This window comes from Hyperolius riggenbachi, chromosome 4, assembly GCF_040937935.1.
Source record: "Hyperolius riggenbachi isolate aHypRig1 chromosome 4, aHypRig1.pri, whole genome shotgun sequence".
NCBI lineage: Eukaryota > Metazoa > Chordata > Amphibia > Anura > Hyperoliidae > Hyperolius > Hyperolius riggenbachi.
This window is the reverse complement of record NC_090649.1, coordinates 298,389,140-298,414,628: the sequence shown is the minus strand read 5'-3', so window position 1 is coordinate 298,414,628 and position 25,489 is coordinate 298,389,140. Positions and strand designations below refer to the sequence as shown.

At 39.8% G+C, this 25,489-nt stretch overlaps 1 protein-coding gene across 12 annotated transcripts in view; it reads right to left on the bottom strand.

Annotated features, from left to right (window-relative positions):
* LAMA2 (laminin subunit alpha 2) overlaps positions 1–25,489 on the bottom strand; it is a 1,150,433-nt gene that overhangs the window by 427,816 nt on the left and 697,128 nt on the right. For all 12 annotated transcript variants that reach the window (XM_068231524.1, XM_068231529.1, XM_068231525.1 and 9 more), the window contains 5 exons: positions 18,122–18,358; positions 11,847–11,990; positions 7,829–8,008; positions 2,269–2,457; positions 2,072–2,190 (listed from right to left, as the gene is read on the bottom strand). In XM_068231524.1, the coding sequence (XP_068087625.1) occupies positions 2,072–2,190; positions 2,269–2,457; positions 7,829–8,008; positions 11,847–11,990; positions 18,122–18,358 (869 nt within the window). The remainder of the gene's footprint in view (positions 1–2,071; positions 2,191–2,268; positions 2,458–7,828; positions 8,009–11,846; positions 11,991–18,121; positions 18,359–25,489) is intronic.

Here is a 25,489-nt window from a genome sequence, read left to right as displayed (position 1 = left end):
TGTACTGCAGGGCACTTACTTGTCTAATCTATACTGCAGGCACCTATCTAATCTGTACTGCAGGGCACCACCCTATCTAATCTATACTGTAGGCACCTATCTAATATATACTGCGGGGCACCTACCTGACTAATCTATACTGCAGGCACCTATCTAATCTATACTGCAGGGTACCTACCTACCTATCTAATCTGTACTGCAGGGCACCTACCTGTCTAATCTATACTGCAGGCACCTATCTAATCTGTACTGCAGGGCACCACCCTATCTAATCTATACTGCAGGCACCTATCTAATATATAATGTGGTGTACCTACCTAACTAATCTATACTGCAGGCACCTATCTAATCTATACTGCAGGGTACCTACCTACATATCTAATCTGTACTGCAGGGCACCTACCTGTCTAATCTATACTGCAGGCACCTATCTATCTAATCTATACTGCAGGGTACCTACCTATCTAATCTATACTGCGGGGCATCTACCTATCTAACCTATACAGTGTGTGCTTCCACAACGTGTATCCATAGCATATGTCTCTAGGCCCTGCACATGACACTCGCCCCAGGCCCCGCGTACTCTAAGGCCACCTCTGCATGGAACCTAAGGCCAGCAGTGAATATGTTGTTTCTACTCACCAAAGACATAAGATTATTATATGATTCACTAGCAAATTAGCGCCCGTTGGGCACTGCCATGTCAGAGAATGGCAATTGTAGGTACATGCATAGCAATATGTGGAGTAAATGGGAGTTGTTTTTGGCATGAATATTTAACGTCAGTGTTTTGTGTAGAAATTGTTGGTGACACATATCAAGTGAAATGAGCTTGAGCCCTAGAGCCAAGGTCAAGGCCAAAGTCTTGCCTGGGTGTTTATGCAAAAGTGTGTGCACTAGTATGTGTGTTTATGTAAAAATTGAAAGGAAACATAGTTTTATTTTCTTTTATACATAGACTTTAGTCAAGGTAAATGTGTATATTTAAGAAAGAATGTGTTCATATACAATGTCATGCAGCAAGTTTTATGTATACTGTATTATATGTTTTGCAAAACAGAAGACATAAATTAAATCAGAAAGAAAAAGTTAAAAGTATAGTCGATGTGGAATGTGTAAGTGTGAATAATACTAAAGTTGTTGTAAAGTGTTAAAATAGCAGCAAAGCAGGACTTTTGTTGGCCAATAAATGAGTTTTAAAGTGGTTAAAACTTCAAGCTACATAAGTGAATATGTAAGTAAAGCAGGAAAGTACTTTTTAAAATTGTTAAAGTCAGCAGCGTACAAAGCATATAGCTATTCTTTCCTATCAAAACAGTCTATGCTACTGTATATGTAGTCATTTGAAAAAGACAACCACATATTTTGTATCCAGCATGAACCTATACATTGCATAAAGTCATCTTGTGTTTGCTTAATATTGGCAGTATACAGTGTGTGAGTTAGGGATGGTCAGAAATGCCCATTTCTGATTCCGCTTTATAATTTTCCATTTTTTCGATTATTGAGCAGAGTTTTATTAGTTATTTGTTTGCATCAGAGAATGCAAAAGTTGGACAAAAGAAGAAACATAAATTGAAATAACGGAAATCAGAAAAACGGAAGTCTTGTGATTGCTCTAAAATTAAAATTCTGCATTCACTGATTGGTCCAGTGCTTCCAAGTTCCGTGATTGGGCTAAAATTACGGAGTTGCAATAAATCGGATTCCTGCGGAATTCCGATTTCCATTTTCTGATTTCCGAATTCCGATTGAAAATTTGGATTTTGATCGGAAATTCTGAAATTTCAATTCCGCGGAATCCAAATGAACATCCCTAGTGTGAGTGACATGCAGCTATGCAGGTGCACTTGCATGTATGTTCACATGGCTGGCAGAATGTCCCACTAAATTCTAACCCCCATCCACTGAAACAGCAAACGATTCAGGTTGTCAGTTAAGCCCCACCCATTATCCGATTAGTTTCACCCCTTCAGTTAAATATTAATATTTTAAAATGGCTCAATCCACTTTCATGAATGGCTAACACGATACTACTCATATTTATCTTTGAAGATCAAATAGCACTCACCTGCTTTGCCTTAATGCTCTTCCATAGGATGCCTTGATTATTATATACTTTATATCATACAAGACATCCATGAAGTCTTCACGACTAACAGGTCCTCCACCCATATGTTTCCACTCAAACTAAAACAATAGCAAAAAGTCAATCAAAGACAACAATTTTAGTTTTGCTTGCTGCAGGCAAAGAAGGAACAAACTTACTTCTGTCATGTCAACATCATGCCTGGTTAGTTGTCCATTTTGGGGATCAGGCATATGCCTTACAATTATCTTTTGATTGTAAGAGGCACCTCCTCTAATAACCACTTGAGGCTCGTAAGATGATGCTCCAGTCTCCTCCCGGGCTTCAAAGTAGATGGTATATTTTAATTTACCTCCATAAGCTGTGAGCTGTAACATGACAAATGCAAGAAAAAATAATGTGATAACACATTTTTAGTGTAGACCATTGCTAACTCCCTTAAAGAGGAGCTGTTAGGTATAAGGTCTCAGAGAAAAAAAACATATATCAGTAGCTAAATATTGGCTGTACTTACATTACACATGCATTTCACTGTCCACGTTTGGATTTCACAGAATTTTTATATAGTATTTGCAGAGAATGATGCTCCTGACAGCTCATGGCAGGTTCCATGTTTGTCTGTCTTGTATGAAGCCAATTGTGATGTAATATCCTCCCTTACCCTGCTTCCTGATGATGCGACTCACAAAAAAAGATCAGGATCAAAGATCCTAATGGTTCATGATCTGGACAACACTACTGTGCAGTGAATTTTAATTAGCCATGTGGCTAGGAACAAAAGCGGACTCCTGCAGTATACTCTAACGGAACATGTGCCCTGTGAACAGCACATTGATTTTTCACTGTTGTGAGCTGGGTTGCAAGTTACAAGCAGCTGTAACATGAGCCTGTAACTTCTCACTGTGAAAGCAGCCTTAGGGCGGGATAGGTAAATGAAGGGGAGGACCAAGGGAGTGCAGTGGGGAGAAGAAGCACCCCATTCCAGAATGCTTTGCAGTATCTGTTATTTGGCCTGAAAGCCTCCTTAGGAGCTTGGGAATAAAGAGCCTTGCTGTTCAGCAAACATCAAAGTAAGAGAGATTTTTAACTTCAGTATTGCCTTTTTGGCTTCCTTCTAAACTGTTTAACACAGGAGAATAGAGGTTTAAATTAGCTTTTGCAGCCTGACAGTTACTCTTTAAAGAAATATGTACTAAAAAAAATCAAATTCAGTTTGCCAAACTAATAAATAGATTGAAAATAAAACTAAAGATGAATGTGGTATAGTGAAAGAAGTTTAATTACCCTTATTAACATTTGCTATTTTTATCAATGATACAATTCTTGCCAACTGTGCCAGCTGCTTGTTTATAATTTTATCAACATAGTTCTATAAATTCTATCATAAAAATGTAAATTTACCTACACATTTACTTTAATAGTTACAGCACAATGAATTCAATTTGTAATATCCCATTTACCTACATCAGAAGCTGTAGCCTCCAGTCCTCACTCACAGCCTGGTCTCTGTAAACAAAGCCCTCTACCACCCTTGTCCAATGACAACAGATATGGAGGACTAGGACTGAAAGGTTTTTATTAATGTGCTGCTTGACTCACCCTGATATTAAAAGATATACAGCACGTCAAAATGTCTTAAAATGACGTTTTGTCTCCAACTTGTCAGAAACACATTCTTGTGCTTTACAGGTAAATTACATTAACACTTTAGAAGAAAATAAATTGGATCAAGGCATCTCTGGCAGACAAAATACAAACCTGTATTTACATAACCACTTGGCGTATTACCATAAAAGCCAATTTAACAGAGATCTGAAGACTTATGCTGGAAATACACGGTTTGTTTCTGCCGTGCGTTTTTGCTCTCGATTGTTTTTGCCACTCGATTTCAGCTCTCAATTCAGCTCTCGATTCTTATCTTCCTCTTGTTTTTCTTATCTTTTTCCATTCACTTCTATCAGAAATCGAGCGGCAAAACAATCGAAAGTGAGATCGGACATGTCAGAAATTATCTATTGAACCCTCTAATCAGCTAAAAAATAAACCTTGTATTCCCAGCATTAGACCTTTTCATGCATTGTTGTTAAGAACCTGTTGTATTGAAAATTAACACATGTAACCAATTCTACCTCTACCAGTGTTTACAGTAAACATACTCCATCTTTTCTGTCTGTCCTATTGTTAAAAATAACTCACATGTTCACTCCAGTTTAATCTGGTTTTCCCCATCATAAGGGTATATACGTTTTGTTTGTAAATAAAGACTTCAGATGCAGTTCCATCTACTTGAGTGTTGTGTGGTTCTGTATCTCCCAGCTGGAGAGAGAGTACTCACTTAGAAAGGGGGGGGGGGATTTAAACTAGGTTGCAGATCTGGGATCTGCTAAATTATCTTGAAGCTACCGCCGATGAAATCAAGCTATCAAGGACTTCTGATGCATTGGTCATAAAGAATAATTCTCAGGATTTTCCTTTCTGTTTGTTCTCTCATTAACACTTGGAGTTCCTCTAAAACCAAAACCTCAAATGTTAGATGTAATATGAGCCCATGATGCCACTGGACAAGGAAGTAAGTAAGGGGACAGGAAATGTAACCTGCCAAAGCTTTCACTTCTGCCAGAGTTAAAAGGTTGTTTTTCAGTTTCCATATATTGCAAAGAGATCTACTCTGTTTTCTGTACAGAGCAGACAGGAGAATAAGTCTTTCTTAAGTGGAAACAGTTACAAGAAAACTTCATTGCAAACCTTTGCTTTATCCAAAACTAAAATAAAAGTTTTGTCATTAAAGAGGAACTGTCGTGAAAATCTTAAAATTTAAAACACATACAAATAAGAAGTACATTTCTTCCAGAGTAAAATGAGCCATAAATTACTTTTCTCCTATGTTGCTGTCACTTACAGTAGGTAGTAGAAATCTGACATTACCGACAGGTTTTGGGCTAGTCCATCTCTTCATGAGGGATTCTCAGCATGGCCTTTATTCTTAAAGACACTCCCTCAAAAAGATTTATACAAAGATGCTGGCCAGCCTCCCTGCTCACAGTACACTTCTTTGGCACTTGGACAGAGCAACTGCCATTCACTAAGTGCTTTTAAAAATAAAGAAAACCCTGAGAACCCCCCATGAGGAGATGGGCTAGTCCAAAATCTGTCAGTAATGTCAGATTTCTACTTCTTACTGTGACAGCAACAAAGGAGAAAAATATTTATGGTTCATTTTACTCTGGAAGAAACGTACTTCTTATTTGTATGTGTTTACATGTATTTTAAATTTTAAGATTTTCGCGACAGAGGTCCTTTAACTAAATGTTTAATTATTTTCCTTCTTATGTATACTGTAAATTATTATATAATTATGGTTTGAAGAAGAACTGTTGGCCCTTAACATGTGGTGCTTAGGGCCCCATAAATACAATTGTAATTAACACCTATGAGAAGAAAATATAGCGGTCCCAAGAACTATTCACTGAAACTCCTCCCCTCTTGACTCTTCCAGAGCACCATTCTGTGAAGCCAGCATAAAAAGCGGATTGATTGCTGTTTGTGTTTGATGCAAACACTGAGCAGGAGCTGTTCTCATACAAGAAGGTTGCGCCATGCAGGGTCATATCTTGAACCTTGAGGAGCCTCCCTAACAAAACTGAGCAAGCATGGTCCTCTGCAAGACCCTGTCCAATCAAATGATTGGCCTGAGCCCCCCAACTCTAGCTTCCAATCCCCTTCACCCCCTCTTTCCAGACCGAGCAGAACATTACCTGTTTTCATTGGAAGTAGCAACAGGTCCTCGTCATGCCTTGCGGTGCCTGATGCATGTCACATGCAGTGATAGGAGCACGGTGTTGATGAAGAGGGGAGTGAAGAGGCGGGGCTTGATTCACAAAATGATGCTAACTGTTAGCACGCTGGGAAAAGTGCTTCATTCAAAATTTCACGTGATAAGGGTTCGTTCAAAAATTCACGTTCATGTGTTAACCTGAATTTTTTCCGTGTTAAGGCTCGCGTTCGTGCGATAAATTCACGTTATCGCGTGAACGTTAACGCACAAAAAATTTGCAGTAACGCACGATCGCGATTTTTTGCACGCGATAACCTTTTATCAGCGCGAAAACCTTTTTTCGTGTAAAAACGCGCTACAACGCATGCAAAGCCGTGCTAACAGCCGTGCTAACAGTTAGCACTGTTTTGTGAATCAAGCCCGATGTGTCACTAGCTCCGCTGACAGCAGATAATGTATGATGCTTCCACTGCCATGCTTTACATCCCGCCTCAGAAGTGGGCCCCCATAGCCAAGCACATATGGGCCCCCCCACACACACACATCTGCAATGAGAGCTATCATTACACCCCTGGTATCATGTGAATTGCAGGAGTGCAGCAGCTTTCCTTTTTTTTTCCAGTTTACACAACACTGTCCCCTTTTGTGGGCGTGCTCTCGCACACTCATCCTTCCCCTTTCTATTGCCCATATGCAATTCACTTTTTCTCCTAAGTTTTCTCCTATGAGATATTTTTCCCCTTCTGTTTAAAATAACTTTTCAGCTTTTTGCAATTGAAAAAGTATCAAAAAGCAGATGAAAAAGTACTATCAAAAATATTTGGAGTATTTTCTAGCTTGCCAGGAGTTTAAAAGGCATTTTATTGACAAGACCGCTGGTGTATGGCAAGCCTATAGTTTATAAGATTTACAGAGCTGCTTGGGTATTCTGTTGTTCTGTTGTTCTGGTTCAAGTCCTATCCCAAGTCCTATCCCATAGAGCCATGCAATCCCTGCCATGCACTGAGGAGGACCAACAGCCCAAAACAGGCTGTCTGCATGTTGGGTTGATGTGGCTCTGTAAATTTTATAAGCTATAGGCTTGCTATACACCAGCGGGTTTGGATGTAAACCTGGCTTCAGGGGCATAAAGAGATAATTTGCATATTCAGTAGTGATGCATTGTGGGAGTCCACGGCTTCTCACTTAAAGCTGAATTTTCACTAATACCTTTTTTTTGTGTTTTTTTTTGTAATACAATATAATTTATACTATTCTATATGGTCTCCCAAATAAGTCCATTTATTTGCTCCTTTCTTTTCCTTGTGTATCTGCCTTTATGTTTCCTGGGAAGCATAATACCAGAAATAGTATAGGGAGAAAAATAAATGGCTTAGAGATCATCCAAGCAAGTTTTTTCTCTGCCTTCCCAGGTGAAAATAGCAACTGTACCAGGCAACGGTTACGCTACCTAATTTTAAAACGCACCAGTGCGTAACACCTACAGGTTCAGCAATTATAAAGGGTTCTTTAGCTTTTTAAATAAACATATCGGTTGGGGGTGGGGGGGGTGGGGGGGGGGGCGGTGGCAGCATGGATTTCCACTGTTTGTTAACATTTTAGCAATCAGTTAAATACAAAAACTGATTAAAAGTAAGGTAAGTGAGATTGAGATTAATTTGTTTTATGTTTTATGTAAAATGTTTAATTTTTTTTTTATTTTCAGGCACTGCTTGGAAAATAAAAGGATATTTATTTAATTTATAGCCAAAGCAAAAAAACCCCCAAAGAAATGAAAAAAGATGGTGAGAAGATTATAATCAATAAACATAATAATCTAGGATAATTAAAGCTGTCGTACACAGTAGACTCCAATTAAATCATTAGTTCAATGAACAAATCATACTGACATTGTAAAACACTGTAATACGATTGTTTTGGAAGTAATATGATGACTGAAAGAAAAAACCCACAATATTATTTACCTTCCGACCTTCAAACTGCTGTGGAAGTCTCCAGTAAAGTGGCTCAATGTGTATGTCTTGTTTTACTTGATCAATATATGCTATGATCTCTGGATGCTGGAAAAGTACACCTTTTGTAGTCTGATGCTGTAGGTTAAAGTCTACCAGTTCTAGCACTGTCTGATCAGGCTTCAGTGACAGCTGGGAAATCAATAACAGAAAAATCTAGTTAAAAACAAAATTTCTGGAGCAAAGCATACTAGTTTCTTAAACACACCATATGTGTAGCTTCTATGTAAATGCAACAGATTTACATTTTAGGGATGCTCAAAGATGAACTTTAACCAATGAATGAACTTAATTCCAATCAGTAGCTGATACCCCCTTTTCCACTAGAAATCTTAACCTTTTCTCGAATAGATCATCAGGCGGGCCTGAAGGGCTGATATTGCGGTGAAACCCCTCCTACAGTGTGATGTCATGACCAAGGCCCTGGCAGTTTGCTGTCTGTGAACCTATTTGCATTGTGAGAAATTACAGGTTTTCCAACTGCCAAGCAAGCCTTATCTCCCTCTGTGCATCGAACTCTCAGTTGCGAACACTCTGCACAGATCACTTGGCAGAACTAAAGATGTCACCACCCGTGATAAATTTCAGAATGTAAATCAGAGGGAGAATTTTTTTTACAACGGACAAACACTGACTAAATAATTTATAAATTAATATTATAAACAATAAGCAGTGCTATTCATTATGTTATTTTCACTGCAGTTCCTCTTTAAAATAGTTAATAGTTTATAAACCATCTTTTTTTTAAACCAAGCCAAACTATTTTCCCCATGAAACCTTAAATATATCTATTTCAACAATATTTTGCCTCTTTTAAGAGGACTCCAAGTCAGCACAGTTAGGAAGCAGTTGCTTCACCTCAGGAATGTGGATGGCCTTCTTCATTCAAGTGCTTGCCACACCCCATCCTTTCTATGTTCACTGAACACTCCTTATTTTATTTTTTTTACTTAGTATTGTTGTTTTGTTTTTATTCAATTTGTGTAGTTGTTTTGTTTTTAGAGTGAAAGTAAATCTGACCAATTAAGATCTAGAAATATCTAGTACTTAGGAAAAAGCTGGAATAAAATACCAATGAAATCTAATACAATGTATTGATGATTATGTCAGCAAGATGCCAATAATTTTGAACTAATTCAAAATCGTATGCTTCTATTTTTTTTTTTTTTGCAAATATACGCAGCTTAGAAATGAACCAATCAAATGCATAACTGATGATTTTTCCTATTCCAGTTTCAAACAGTATCCATTTGCATATAACTAGTACAACATTTGCATCAATTGCGATCTCTTAGCATCTCATTACCCGTAAGTGAACAGCGAGGCCAGGGCCGGCCTTAGGTTTCACAGCGCCCTGAGCGAAACCTGTTTTTTGTGCCCCCCCCTCATCCTCTTCCCACGTGCATACACACACACACGCACGCACGTATACACACACACAGGCCCATATGCAATTCCCCTTTTCTCCTGAGATATCTCCTAGAACAGTGGTTCCCAACCTTTTTCACGTTGTGACACATCATGCCAAATGCTCAGATCTCTGTGACACGTCACGTATGTATAATAGAAAAAGTACTATTAATAACCACAAATAGATGGAAAGAGTGCATTATCCTGAATACACTTAAAAATGAAGGCTAGAACCTTTCAGGAATATTAACAAAAACAATCAGTGGGACAGTTAGCCGCCTCGTCCCCCCCCCCCCCCCCATTTAGAATGATAGCACAGCACTGACAATTTGCACCACGCGTTATAGCCGCAGTGCGCCCCTCCTCCCCTAAAACACCCTCAGACTCAGTATAGGTAGGTAGCCAGGTATAGGTGCCCCCAGTATAGGATCTCATGTGTAGGTGCCCTCAATATAGGTTGCCAAGCATAGGTGCCCCCAGTATAGGAAGTCAGTTGAAGGTCTCCATCCCCCCATAGGTAGCCAGGCCTAGGTGCCTCCAGTATAGGTAGCCAGGTGTTGGAGCCCTTAGTAAAGGTAGCCAGCTATAGGTGCCCTCAGTATAGGAAATCAGTTGTAGGTGCCCTCAGTATAGGCAACCAGCTATAGGCGCCCCCTTGGAAACTGGCGCCCTGAGCGACTGCTCCGGTCGCTCATATCAAAGGCCGGCTATGAGCGAGGCATATACAGGTTAGGCAGGCCTCACCATTTTATAGGCTGGGTGACAAATTCAACTTGGAATAATATGCATACACAGAAAACCACATCTTGGTAGCTTTGGCATAACTCTTTAGACAAAAGACAAGACATATAACATTTATATTGCACTTTTCTCTTGGCTGATTAAAAGCACCAGAGCTGCAGCCACTAGAGTGCACTCTATAGGCAGTAGCAGTGTTTGGGAGTCTTGCCCAAGCTCTCCTACTGAATGGCGAAATTCGAACCCGGGTCTCCTGTTACCTTTCAAAATAATGAAGAGAAGATTTCAGCACAGATTTAAAAAATACATGGTAACTAAGTAAGCAGAGAACCCAACAGAGCTCAATGTGAATTTGCAGTCCACAGTTATAAACGTCTGTTTTGCAGGAAGTGACCTGTGAAGGAACTCCTGATGAGATACTTAAAAAATTAAGTATTTAACAGTATCTAATCAAGGCTCTTGTACACAATTAAAAAGAAGCTTTGCTGCAACACAGGGCTAGGGAATCCCTCCATTCCCTTGTGCCTGGAGATGCGTTTTGAGAGATTAAATTGAAGTACAGTAAGATAAAGTTATCAAAAATAGCTTGGTGCAAATCTACTGAATCAAATACCTGACTATTTGCTGCTACTTCATTAAAGGACCACTATCCTGAAATAATGTAACATTTTAAATGCATGTACAGTATATAAAATGTACATTTCTCTCTGAGTATAATGCACTAAAAATTACTTTTTTACCATGTCGCTGTCACTTACAGTAGGCTATAAAAAGCAGACAGATCTGACAGGTTTTGGAGTGTTCCATCTCTTCATGGTGGGTTCTCAGTATCACTACTTGGAAATTGTCTATACACAGATGTAAGCCAATTTTCTGACTTGTTTGCACACTATTTTGGCATTTGGACAGAGCAACTGCAGTTCAGTATGTTCTTTTGTAAATAAAGAAAAAAATGAGAATCCCCATGAGGAAAATTATTGGTTCAAAATCTGTTAGATTTTCACTACCTACTGTAAGTGACAGAGACATAAGAAAGGTAATTTATAGTATCATTTACTCTAGGAGAAATGTACATTCATTGTATGTATTTTAAATGTTACATTTTTCATTACAGTCCTTTAAATAACTGCCTATATGCTGCAGTGTGCAATCAATGCATCCTTACAGTATATAATGGGCAAAAGTAATACAGATATTTCTAGCTACTTAAACACATTTCGTGAATGAATCAGCCCGTGGTACATTTGTTTGCAGAAGGTCTGCCAGCTAAAGAGATTCCATGGGCATTCCACAATAACCTTACAGTGATCCTCTCTCTATATGCCCCCTGATCAGCAGATTGATTTTATGGATGGTAAATGAGCTATGGAAAGTTTATGGAACAGACTTGTTATGTTACAATAAAATGCAAAGGAAAAAAGCTTTATTCCACATACCATGATTTGGGGTGAAATGTAAGTACCATTCATTAAGCTGAACATGCAAAATCAGCACAGAAAAAAACAAAAAAAACCCTCAACCAACATTAATGGATATAGTACTTATATATTAAAAGTGACGATGATAAACTAGCATAGTGTATCCCTTATCTCCCGGAGTACTACTTAGGCTCCGCTTTCTGTTTTTATTTCATCGTTTTGAATTCAGTTAAATACTATTGCTGAGTAGACTAGATAATTACTTATTAGGTAGAACAAAGTAAGTAATCAAAGGGGTACACTGAATGTTTTGGCATGTATTAGCTGCTTCAGCTTGTTTTACTAAAATACACCAGCAGGAAATGACATTATGGCATTATATGGCTCAACAGCTTCCTACTCACCCACATTCGGATCAGTCCATCTGCTTCTGTACACTTGCTACTAAGGCCAAAGCAGTAGCAGCTGCTGCAACCAAGTGGATTCCCTACATGAAGTCCAAATGTGCTAGGCTTGCATCTGTCACAGTGGACTCCTTCCACATTTATCTGCAAAAGAGACACTTTGTGAGTTAAGTGGAACTAAAAGGTTGTGTCTTGTTTAACAACCTTGTCACCATTTTTCTGAAATATCAAATATGGGAAAGGATGTCACATGGATGTAGAATCCTCTCTCATAACATCTGTGTTAGAAATGGTATTATACATTGTTAAACAAAGTAATTGGGAACCCAGATAGTAAGTTGCTATCCATATAATCAACAAAGACCTAAACATGCAAATATGGAGGCTCATTTACTAATGTTGTGCTGGTAAATAATCTGCTGCTGTGAAAATCACATTCATTTTCCGAATGGATAAAAAAATGGCTACCTGCTTGTGCATCACATAGTGATTGCACTTTGCGCATTTACTAACAATTGCCAGCAATCCTTATATCTGGTTATGACCCAGGAAATGACGGCAGTGATTGCCAGCGATAGCATAGTTTATATTTATTTATAAGCGTGGAGCTCCTTTGAGGGCCCTTTTCCACCAGCGCGTTTGCGCTGGCTGAATCGCAAAGACGCAAACCGCTAGCAATTTTACAATCGCTACGGTTTGCTTTTTAACATAGGAATCGCGGTAGGTCATTTCCACTACCGCGATTCGTTTTTTACGGGAACGCGAACGCGCGGCGGAGCGATATTTGCCGCGATTTTGCTATGCAGTGCATAGCATAGCAAAATCGCGGCCGCAAACGTCGGGGAATCGCCGGTAATTGCGATTCAGCAATCGCTAGCGTTCAGCGTGAACGCTAGCGACTGCTAGTGGAAAAGGGCCCTAAAAGATTGATATTTACACACTGTAATGCTAGAAGACGTAATGATTTTAATGAATTAGAAGTAATAATTTAGGCAATATTTACAGTATGTTACTGAAGGGATTTCATTTCAACTTGCAAAATGTTGAAAACTGTTTTTTTTTTTTCCGAGGCACTTAAGCAAGCTTACTATTCCTGACATGTTGTCAGTTCCTGTAGGGTTTGCTAAATTCACAGTGCAGGGGGAACTTTATCAGAATGGGTAAATACAAGATTGTGAACTAGCATGTCATTTAACAATGGGATAGGAGAAAACATACAGGAACTTGGCTAGCCTATTAAAGGCGCTCATACATGACTCGATTTGTGGCATCGATATCTGTCAGATTTGAATATAATGATCAAATGATTTAAAGATTGATACCTCTACATGGCCATCTGAAATTCGCATACATGGCTAATTTCCGCTGAGCTTGATCAAAGTAATATATCTGTAATGCTACAGTAATCTGTAGCAGCATTTCCTCCCAACTTTGGAAACCCCTGGCTCCTGTCTCCCCCCATGTAAAATGTGTACCCCTTCTTAAAACGTGTTCACTTTTATATCTGTCCCGTGAACTTATGTCCACATTATTTGGTGTATTCCATTGCCTGTATTATTATGTACCCAATATTTATTCTTCTTACTTTGTACACGGCCACAGAATATGTTGGTGCTTTATGAAACAATAATAATAATTAGCATTATCTATTGAGCAGCAATTCAGCATCATTCCTCAATACTGTACAGAATAAAATGAGCTAAAGTGGTCGTTTGACCCTCTCCTTCCTCCATCCAATGACATGACCAGAGAAGTAAAACAGTACATGCTAGAGGAAGTACTATGTTCACTGGAGTACGTGATTTGTGTTGTAAAGTACTGTAAGCAAACGATGCTGCAATATTCCCCTTGGAAGGTGTTGTTGTATCAATTATTCTTTACGTTCTCTCACCACAAAGAGACCGATAATACCTGAACAATAATGGCTGCTCATTTTCACAAATACTTGTATATCAACAGCTGCCTGGATATAAACATCACTGTGTGAGGGCTGTAGATATTTGTCACCTACCAGGCAGATTATTAATAAAAATCCAGTACAGGTTAGCTGTATACAATAGGTTCTACAGTGGTCCCTAATGCCCTGCTACTGTAAACTAAACTCACAGTCTCATTTACCAGCTGACAAAAGGATTCAACCAACATTCAACATAGGTCATAGTTAGGACAGGGTACTGTACTGAGGATTTCTGTTAAAATGTCTCTCTTATGTGGTACAGAGAAGAGAAAAGCAGATGTGCACAGGCTGTAGCAAAAAGTTACCATTTATTGCTCCCTGCTCTCCCCTGTAAATCCACCTGATGATGCAAGCACTGTTCACGAAACAGCTGTAAGGTAGGGGGGAGGGCCTCCTCTGCATCTATCTATTAGCAATAACAGGTAACTTTTTTTCTACAGCCTGTGCCTGTCTGCCTTTCTTTTTCTGATGACAAGTTTGTTCTATACGGACTGTACGGCTGGTAGAGTACCACATACTTATAATCTGGTCATATTTTGGTTGGGTGCTGGTCCCCTCTGCTCTGTTGAAGAGAACTCACTAAGCAAAATCTGTAGGAGTTTGTTGTGTATCTGAGTTATCATAGCAAGTCTATAGAAAACTGGAGCAAAAGTGAAGCAGGTGCTCAAATCAGTCAATAAAGATTGTTTCGTTCGCCAGATGAAAGCAGATGTTACTGGTCTGGCCTGTTTCTTAACTCTTCTGTAGTTCACTTTATATTTTAGTCGCAGCACAGTATATTTTAGTGGCGCACATGAGGGAAGCCACAAGGTCTAATTTTACGATGACAGACAACTCACACCTGGGCAACTGATACAACAAGATACTGCAGGCAGATATAGAGTGCAACAACCTTTGGACACCTAGCATTAGATATTACACAAAACCTAAATGCTAAGCTTGGTGACACATTTGCTGCAGATGACGTTTAGATGTTCATGGAACACAAAGAAAACTTCTTTTAATAGGAGTCATTGCCAGCTAAGCCTAGCTTTTAAAATTCAAACTAGTCCATCATCTTTCCCGGCGCTCTGTGCTGGTTCTCCCCTTAGGTGAAAGAAGAAAGCCGACGCGTTTTTGGATGCTCTCGGCTATTGAAAAAGGAATTAATTAGTGGGAGGCTGGAAGTCTGACAAGGGGAACCCTGCTGCTTGCATAGCTCAAGGGCAGGAGGGGTTATCCAATTTTTTACTTAATGTGGAAAACCCTTATATCCAGTAATAGTCACAGAGACACTTTCAATGGACCAGATAGCTGTTAGAAGCGAGAGTTAAGAGTGATAGAATACATAGAATAGCACTCAATCCTCTTCGTGGTTCTCACTTTCAGTAAAACAAAAAACAAATATTACTATTACCCTAACACATCATTCTACCAGACAAGTATAGGATCTTCACAATGATAATAAAACGATTATAAGAGCACTGAGTGCTGGGGGAGCTTTTTGGGGATTTGCTATGAATTTAAAACATAGGTTGAACATTGAAGGTCTTTGGAAATTCATTGGAATCACATGAACGGTGCTGATGCTGTGTGATTTCCATTTAACATCGCTCCAAGAAGAGGCAGCTGGCTTATCACAAGGCTACAGACAGTGATGAGATGAAATCTTCTCAGACTGAGTGACACTGCACTTCAAGTCTGCCAGACTCCTGTGTTTATTGTTATCCATATACATGTTTCCTCTTATATTACATCCTTTATCTTGTTACAACAGTCTGCCTGGTGAGTCAGAAATACACAGTGTACCATTATAATATAAATACTGACAGCTCTTATGGTTTTCTGAACATTTCTTCCGACTAGGCGTAGTCTGCTCTGTGAGATGACACTTGTAATTCTGTGACAAGTTTATGAACATGAGTGAAAAGTGATGACAAGAAATTCTTCACACTGTTTTTACATGACCGAGTTGCAGTATATTGTTAAAGGTTTCATTCACATTGGCTGCATTTCTCATTTAAGCAAAATCAATTATTTTGAAGAAAATTGAAGTATACCAACTGCCTGAATATCATGCTGACCTTTCTGTAGTGCCTTCACTTAAAGGACAACTAAAGCGAGAAGGATATGGAGTAGGCCATATTAATTTGCTTTTAAACAATACTAGTTGCCTGGCTGGACATTCTGTATCTCAACTGAGATGGATGGTGTTGGACACAGTCCCTCCTCTCAGGAGGGGAGGTGATCGGGAGAAGTTGTTGCTCCGTAAAGAAGTGGAGTGGATTAGGAAATTGGATTGTGTATCCCCTAGGGGTTTAAATGAACAAATCAGTTACAAATGTTTTTTGTGATCTGTTGCAGGAAAGAATAATTGGTGGGATCACATATGCTGCGGGAATTTTGATGACCCCTCCACAAATTATTGCAGGATAGACGGTATAGTAGTTCCCTGTATAGGAATTGTATATAATGATAACTATGTATGTTTATTTCCTGTATGTTAATGGACCAGGGTGGGACTTCCTGTGGGGAGTCCTTTAAATGGGATGTAGTTGTGGTGGGTGGGGCACTTGAGGAAGGGTCAGTTGACTCGTAACATGTAGTGTGTCTTGCTCAATAAACAACAAACGCAAGTTTGAAGCCTGTGGAGTGCCTTTTTCTACATTGGTGTAGTTGCCTGGCAGCCCTGCTAAATCTCTGCCTCTAACACTTTTAGTTAGTAGCGTAGCTTAGAAGGAACCTGAACTGAGTAAAATTATTTAAAATGAACAGATGACATAGCTGCAAATGAATATTAAATACTAACCTCACTGTCAGTTCCTCTCAGAAGCACACCATTTTCTTCTTACAATGATCCTGTCCAATTCTGACAATATTTTGTCAGAACTGAAATATACCAGTTGCTGTCAGTTATATATCAGCAGCTGTCAGTTACAACTGAATGTGCAAGATAATGTCCACGTTTCCTCATGGCTCAGGTGGGGTATATTACAGTTTAACAGCGTGCTGAGCAGGAAGCTGTTATGGGGTAGTGGCTATTTTTAAAATGGAGGATGTAGAATTCCATTGATCACAGTGGACAAATGGGACGCAGGAGAGGAGAAAGAGATTGAAGAGTAGACTACACAGGATGTAATTATGACCTTTGTATGGTTACTTTGACTTTTTATTTTTCAGGTTCTCTTAAGGAGCTCTGGGCCCCCTTAAGCGTTCTATACATAACAATTGCTATGTAGCACCAAAACCTGTCAAGGACAACTGCAGAGTCAGAGAGGTGTAGGGTGAGGAGAAGAACAGTCTATTAATAGCTACAACTAATCAAAGCACAATTAGAGGTGATCACTACCAGCTTAGCACCAATAAAGGGCTAAAAAGTGGTTGAAGGAAGGCCCCTACAGACCCTCTCTGGTCCAAGAGCCCTGGTGAGGTCGCTACCTCTGCACCCCTATTGCTACGCCACTGCTTTTAGCTATAGACCCTGAACAAGCATATGCAGATCAAGTGTTTCTGACTTTATTGTCCGATTTGACAAAATTAGGTGCATGCTTATTTCTTGTGGGGTTCAGACATTACTGCAGCCAAACTGATCAGCAAGGCTGCCAGGGAACTGGAATTGTGTAAAAGGAAATAAATATGGCAGCCTCCATATTCTTCTCACTTCAGCTGTCCTTTAACAACGCTCTGCCTGCACATGTAAAGTTTACCAATGGATAGTGAGTATACCCCAGTTTACTTCAAAGTGAAAACCTTATTGATGACGATGAACAACCCTCACTTTGTGAAGTTTGAACCTAAACTAAGGAAAAATGTCGAAATGCTATACCTCTGCTTAAAGATATGATTAAAAGAAAAAAAAAGTTCTGAAGCCTGATGTAAGTAAACTTTGAGCAACAAAAATGAGAACCAGCTAACCATGATTAATCTACCTGGAGATTTTCCAGGTTACAGCTGTGTGGTTAAATGATTATTAGAAAGCATTTAACATATGCATTCTCTTCTGGCACATCAGTAAAATCCAAATGCTAATCTTTATCTCAGGTACTCTAATATATGCAATGGAGGATTTTCATTACTAAAATCCCTCAATACCATTAAATGATAATCATGTTATGTTGTTAACTCAGAATCCTATATTTGTCAGCTTCCTTGTAAAATACTCTAATGAGAAAATCAGAATAGGCACAAAAACAGACATTAGTCAAGGCACAGATAATAATCTACTGTAAAATAAATGTACATAAAGGATACAGTACAGTAGATAGATACAATGCATACTGCAGTATGCTTGATAAAATTTTCTAGCTGTATATTATTCCATATAAATCATTGTTCTTACCTTACAGTTGCATTGTCCGGTCTCTTCAGAACAAGAACATTTACTTGTCTCTTGATCACAGCTCTCGGATTTGCTTCCTGCCAATGCACAATCACAATTGATGCACTCTGGGTAATTGCGGTATCCCACTCTGCAGCTAGTACATTTGTCTCCAAAGAAGTTTGGACGGCAGAAGCAGCAACCTGTATCTGGATTACACTGTGTACTGAGAGATCCTAGACCGCCACAGTCACAGGCCTATACAAACAGAAAATACAGACTGATAAGTTTTCTTTCTGTTGCTCGTGCTAATGACACATCCAATATACCAGTCATTGCACAGATTTTTCTGAAAGTGTTAAAAACACTAGTGACAAATCCAGTTTAACTGTTCCCAACAGAAGTTCTTTGCCTAGAATATACTAGTGATAAACAGAAATTCTTCCTATGCAAAAAAATCTCCACAGTCCTAAGGCCCCATTTACACCAATTGGTACGCAATTTTTTTTTCCTTCTCCATAACAGTGCATTATGAAAAATCTTTCAGTTAAAACGTGTATAGTGTAAACTGAGTTGTCCTTTCAGTTATAACTGAGAGCAACTGATTAAGTGTTAATGGGGGCTAAGAAAGGAAAGAACATTAGCTTGCCAGACTCAACAGCAATTAGCTGGCAGCTTAGAAATGAACAAGCAGAGTTGAAGGCAAAATATCAATCCCTACCCATCATTAGGTCAATGGATAGGTTTTTTTTTTTGTTGTTTATTTATTTTTTTCTGAAGTCAACAATAGTGTACATTAAAAGATTATGCATAAAAATTTCCATAAATGATAGTGGGGCAGCGAACAGCTCTGTGGGACATCTGCCCAGTTTGCCTATGCCTAAAAACAGCGCAGTGAACACAAGAAATTGTAATTCAAACAATGCAAAGAGAAAAATTTAGCAGTTTAACTACTTGTATGCATGCAAAGAAATCAACACTTTTGTGCTCACATTGATCATCTAAAAATATATAGCAAGGACTGTTTAAGGGCTAGGCAATTATGTGAATTAGGGTTTGTACTATTGTAGTTGCATGTACTGTACACACCTAAAGCAAGCAGGTATGTATTTTTAATAAATCAAAGACAACAGGGATTTATTTGTTTAAAAGTCACCTTTTGTCACCTAATGGCAAGGCATTCTTAAAAAGTTCAGTCTAGGTTTGCTGAATCATTTAGATCAAGGAAGTTCTCCACCAGTGTCCTTCAACCCTAGCAAATCAACTCTACAGTCAGGTGCAGACATGGGATGGTAAAAGTTCCAACTTCAGAGCTGAAATTCTTGTCCTAATGGTCTGGAAAACCATGCTTCACATTGAATGATCCTTTATATTGAGGAAGGGGTTTAAGATCTATGGATTTAATCTAGCTCCAGTACACAATCCTGAGATAATCTTTATTCAAGTAGTTTAACATTTTTGGATTTATGACACTACTTAAATAAAGTGTATCTACTGGAGCGATTTCTGGTGATCTAATGCTTGTCCATGTTTTATGGTGATGCCAGCTGACACCTACCATTTTACTGCACCCACCCTTTGACTACATTGAAGTTTGTGTGCAGTCTTATAATATACCTGACCAAAGGCTAGTAGTAGTCACTCAAATCTCATAATGACAGCCCAGTTTAAAAGCTAAATAGGGCTCCAGCGAAAGCTTTAAAGATGCTTTTTTGCCGGGGCTTCAGTTTTCATTATGGCAGAAAGAAGCAGAGGAGAGCAGCCAAGAAAGCAGGTGCTGCTGCAGTGGCCGACAACAGCTGTGGGAAATGTGTTGGGTGTCTGACACTGAAGTGTTGGTGAGTTTCTGGTGCAGCAGGAGCAGTGATGGGGAGCACAGGCTTGGGGCAGGTCTTCAAGTAAGATAACAGATGAAAAAGAAGGAAGACAGAAGTTTACAAAAGAACGAAGTATACACAAGAAATTAACATCACAAGAAAAGAGAATACAGATGAAAAACATTTTTAATAAGGTTTTGCATTTACTTTGCAATAAATAGATAGAGGATGAAAAGTGACATATGTGGAGGTAGTTACTCCACCTCCACCGGAGCATTAGAGGTGGGGGTGAGCCTCTTCTCTTTGATATGGACAGGGACTTTGCTGGAGAGGGAAAATACAAAATCCATGTATCTCAAAAACTCCCTGCATAGTAATTGCAGTGGATACTGGACAAGGAGTAATGATTGCAATGGGTTGTCCTGGGGGACAGCAGTGGTGTGGCTGGTGGTCGTGATGGTGCCGAGGGTGCTTGACAGAGTTGTGGGGGTTTCTCTTAGGCAGGTATGTGCAAAGGGGGGCTCTGGGTGCTCAAGCCCCACTCCCCTCTTTTTTTTACTGACATCATGTGGGACCCAATACTGGCCCTTCCCTTGGATTTCCTCCTTACTGTTGCAGCATGCGTTGGTAGCTCACTGGCTGCTGAGTCACTGACAGATGTAGGGACACAGGAACCAATGGGATTGAGGAACTTCCTGGAAGCTTGGCCCATGTATTCTATTTTATTACTTTGAACCTCTGCAGAGCCCGAAACAAATTGCATCTTCATGTAGTTTGTGATGCCAAGGAATGTCGCATGTTTTAATGTCAGTAGGGAAATCTGACTAGTGGTTGCAGCAACATAGTTCCTTCCCACACTTCTACGTTAAAAAACAAAAAAAAAACCATATTGAGTTATTTTCACTTATTTGTTTCTTGTCTTGTTTATATAGTTAATATCCAGCACAGGAGAAGCAAAAAAAGTAACTCAGACCAAGTTAAGTAATAAATTAAAATGTGAAAAAAAAACCTTTTCAACTTCTTGAAAAAGTCTTGCTAAGTAGTAAACGGTTGTTACACATATAAAGTGTTAAAACAATATAGGGTAATAACTCGAGAGAAAAACCTCAGGGGCAAGGTGTCCTGTCCTTAAGATAACCTATCGTTATGCCCGTAGGTCTGAAATTAACAGGTCAGAATGATGAAACTAAAGTAGTTTCTTTTTTTTTTTTTTTTTCAAGCAGGGAACGTATCATAACCAATTGACTAGTGACAATGGCAGCTGGGAATTCTTCCAGCCACTAGGTCACATGTCCCAGTGCTTTGCTGCTGCCAGGCCGCTTTTCATGTATAGCTTCCAGCTTGGCACTTACATAAAAAGACTTTTCACAATAAATAAAAGGGTCCTCTCTTCAAGTGATTGTCCATAGATTCTCTTCTGTAATCATTTAAATATTTTACTATATTGCTAAAGGAGAAATTCAAGGTCAGCTCCTTACTTTATTTAATGTGGGTTCTGACTTAAAGAAAAAAAATATTTTACAAGTTCTCAGTAAAGAAGGATGACAAGATGATGAAATGGTGAAGGTGAGGGCTGCATAATATTCAGGCTATTCAAATGAAAACTAGCTGCACATATATAGTATAATGTGTGGAACAAAGCCTAAAGCTGTATCATGTATAGTGACGAACTTCTGTGCGAAATGGATCATCTCTATGGTAACAAGGAACAAATAGAAAGGTGTGTGGTGTATAGAACAGTTAGGCAAATTTTAATCATGTAGCTTGAAATGGATATATATATCAAAAAACGTTAAATATTAGTCAAAGATAACATAATTGAACACAAAATGCAATTTTAAATGATGTTTTTTATTATTTAGTGAGAAAAAAACCTCAAAACCTACATGGCCCTGTGTGAAAAAGAAATTGCCCCCTGAACCTAATAACTGGTTGGGCCACCCTTAGCAGCAATAACTGCAATCAAGCGTTTGCGATAACTTGCAACAAGTCTTTTACAGCGCTCTGGAGGAATTTTGGCCCACTCATCTTTGCAGAATTGTTGTAATTCAGCTTTATTTGAGGGTTTTCTAGCATGAACCGCCTTTTTAAGGTCATGCCACAACATCTCAATAGGATTCAGGTCAGGACACTTTGACTAGGCCACTCCAAAGTCTTCATTTTGTTTTTCTTCAGCCATTCAGAGGTGAATTTGCTGGTGTGTTTTGAGTCATTGTCCTGCTGCAGCACCCAAGATCGCTTCAGCTTGAGTTGACGAACAGATGGTCGGACATTCTCCTTCAGGATTTTTTGGCAGACAGTAGAATTCATGGTTCCATCTATCACAGCATGCCTTCCAGGCAGTGGTGCTCAGCAGAGCTCGAATATTCGAGTAGCTCGAATATTCGAGCTCTTTTTCAGCTATCCGAGCTCGGTATTCGAGCTCCGAATAGCTGTAGCTATTCGAATGGGCTATCCGAGTACACTCGAATAGCCCATTCACTATTCGAGCTATTCGAGCAAACGGCGCTATTCGAGCTCGGTACCGAGCTCGAATAGCGTCATAGCCCAGATTGATGTCCTTAGAGCCAATCAGAGGGCTCCCAGGCCCTCTGACGGCAGCCAATCACAGAGGGGGACCCTGGCCAGCCCCTACCCTATAAATAGCGGCCGCCATGTTCCGTTTCTCCATGCTTGCCTGAGACTTGTACAGAGAGAGAGTTGCTCCTTTGTGCTTTGGCTTAGCAAGTGCTCTATTGTGATCATTTACCTAGCGTTTTTGCTCACCTACACCTGCCATATACACCTATATTGTTGTTAGTTAGATAGACATTGTATTTTAGTTAGTAGCTTGTGTGTTACATTAGAGACAGGCAGCTGCTGCAAGCTTACAGGTTTAGGCCTCAGGGGGGCCTTGCCTCTGTGGGCAGCTGTCCTCTGTTTATTTCTCTCATCTATACCAGTATTTCTGCTGTCCTTTACTAATAGTATTGTAGTTATACTGTACTAGGAGTAGGACACTCACTGACTGTCACTGTTTATAGGCTACTAGCTAGCTCCTGCGTGTGTGCACTCACTCACTGTCTGTGTGTACACACACTCTATTTCCTTCTGATTACTGATAGATTATTGTTAGTTAGTTGTACTTACTTACTCTTACTGTACCCGTAGGGACACTCACTGTCACTGTTCATATAGGCTACTAGCTCCTGCGTGTGCGCACTGCACTCACTGTCTGAGTGTACACACACAACACACACTCTATTTCCTTCTGATCGCTGATTGATTATCGTAATTAGTTAGTTCTACTTACTGTTACTACTTACTCTTACTGTACTAGGAGTCTAGGACACTCAGTCAGACAGTCACTGTGTTCATAGGCTACTAGCTCCTGCGTGCGTGCACTCACTGTCTGAGTGTACACACACCCACACTCCATTTCCTTCTGATCGCTGATTGATTATTGTAATTAGTTAGTTCTACTTACTGTTACTACTTACTCTTACTGTACTAGGAGTCTAGGACACTCAGTCACTGTGTTCATAGGCTACTAGCTCCTGCGTGCGGGCACTCACTGTCTGAGTGTACACACCACCCACACTCCATTTCCTTCTGATCGCTGATTGATTATTGTAATTAGTTAGTTCTACTTACTGTTACTACTTACTCTTACTGTACTAGGAGTCTAGGACACTCAGTCACTGTGTTCATAGGCTACTAGCTCCTGCGTGCGGTCACTCACTGTCTGAGTGTACACACAACACCCACACTTCATTTCCTTCTGATCGCTGATTGATTATTGTAATTAGTTAGTTCTACTTACTGTTACTACTTACTCTTACTGTACTAGGAGTCTAGGACACTCAGTCACTGTGTTCATAGGCTACTAGCTCCTGCGTGCGGTCACTCACTGTCTGAGTGTACACACACCACCCACACTCCATTTCCTTCTGATCGCTGATTGATTATTAGTTAGTTCTACTTACTGTTACTACTTACTCTTACTGTACTAGGAGTCTAGGACACTCAGTCACTGTGTTCATAGGCTACTAGCTCCTGCGTGCGGTCACTCACTGTCTGAGTGTACACACACCACCCACACTCCATTTCCTTCTGATCGCTGATTGATTATTGTAATTAGTTAGTTCTACTTACTGTTACTACTTACTCTTACTGTACTAGGAGTCTAGGACACTCAGTCACTGTGTTCATAGGCTACTAGCTCCTGCGTGCGGTCACTCACTGTCTGAGTGTACACACACCACCCACACTCCATTTCCTTCTGATCGCTGATTGATTATTGTAATTAGTTAGTTCTACTTACTGTTACTACTTACTCTTACTGTACTAGGAGTCTAGGACACTCAGTCACTGTGTTCATAGGCTTCTAGCTCCTGCGTGCGGTCACTCACTGTCTGAGTGTACACACACCACCCACACTCCATTTCCTTCTGATCGCTGATTGATTATTGTAATTAGTTAGTTCTACTTACTGTTACTACTTACTCTTACTGTACTAGGAGTCTAGGACACTCAGTCACTGTGTTCATAGGCTACTAGCTCCTGCGTGCGGTCACTCACTGTCTGAGTGTACACACACCACCCACACTCCATTTCCTTCTGATCGCTGATTGATTATTAGTTAGTTCTACTTACTGTTACTACTTACTCTTACTGTACTAGGAGTCTAGGACACTCAGTCACTGTGTTCATAGGCTACTAGCTCCTGCGTGCGGTCACTCACTGTCTGAGTGTACACACACCACCCACACTCCATTTCCTTCTGATCGCTGATTGATTATTAGTTAGTTCTACTTACTGTTACTACTTACTCTTACTGTACTAGGAGTCTAGGACACTCAGTCACTGTGTTCATAGGCTACTAGCTCCTGCGTGCGGTCACTCACTGTCTGAGTGTACACACACCACCCACACTCCATTTCCTTCTGATCGCTGATTGATTATTGTAATTAGTTAGTTCTACTTACTGTTACTACTTACTCTTACTGTACTAGGAGTCTAGGACACTCAGTCACTGTGTTCATAGGCTACTAGCTCCTGCGTGCGGTCACTCACTGTCTGAGTGTACACACACCACCCACACTCCATTTCCTTCTGATCGCTGATTGATTATTGTAATTAGTTAGTTCTACTTACTGTTACTACTTACTCTTACTGTACTAGGAGTCTAGGACACTCAGTCACTGTGTTCATAGGCTACTAGCTCCTGCGTGCGGTCACTCACTGTCTGAGTGTACACACACCACCCACACTCCATTTCCTTCTGATCGCTGATTGATTATTAGTTAGTTCTACTTACTGTTACTACTTACTCTTACTGTACTAGGAGTCTAGGACACTCAGTCACTGTGTTCATAGGCTACTAGCTCCTGCGTGCGGTCACTCACTGTCTGAGTGTACACACAACACCCACACTCCATTTCCTTCTGATCGCTGATTGATTATTGTAATTAGTTAGTTCTACTTACTGTTACTACTTACTCTTACTGTACTAGGAGTCTAGGACACTCAGTCACTGTGTTCATAGGCTACTAGCTCCTGCGTGCGGTCACTCACTGTCTGAGTGTACACA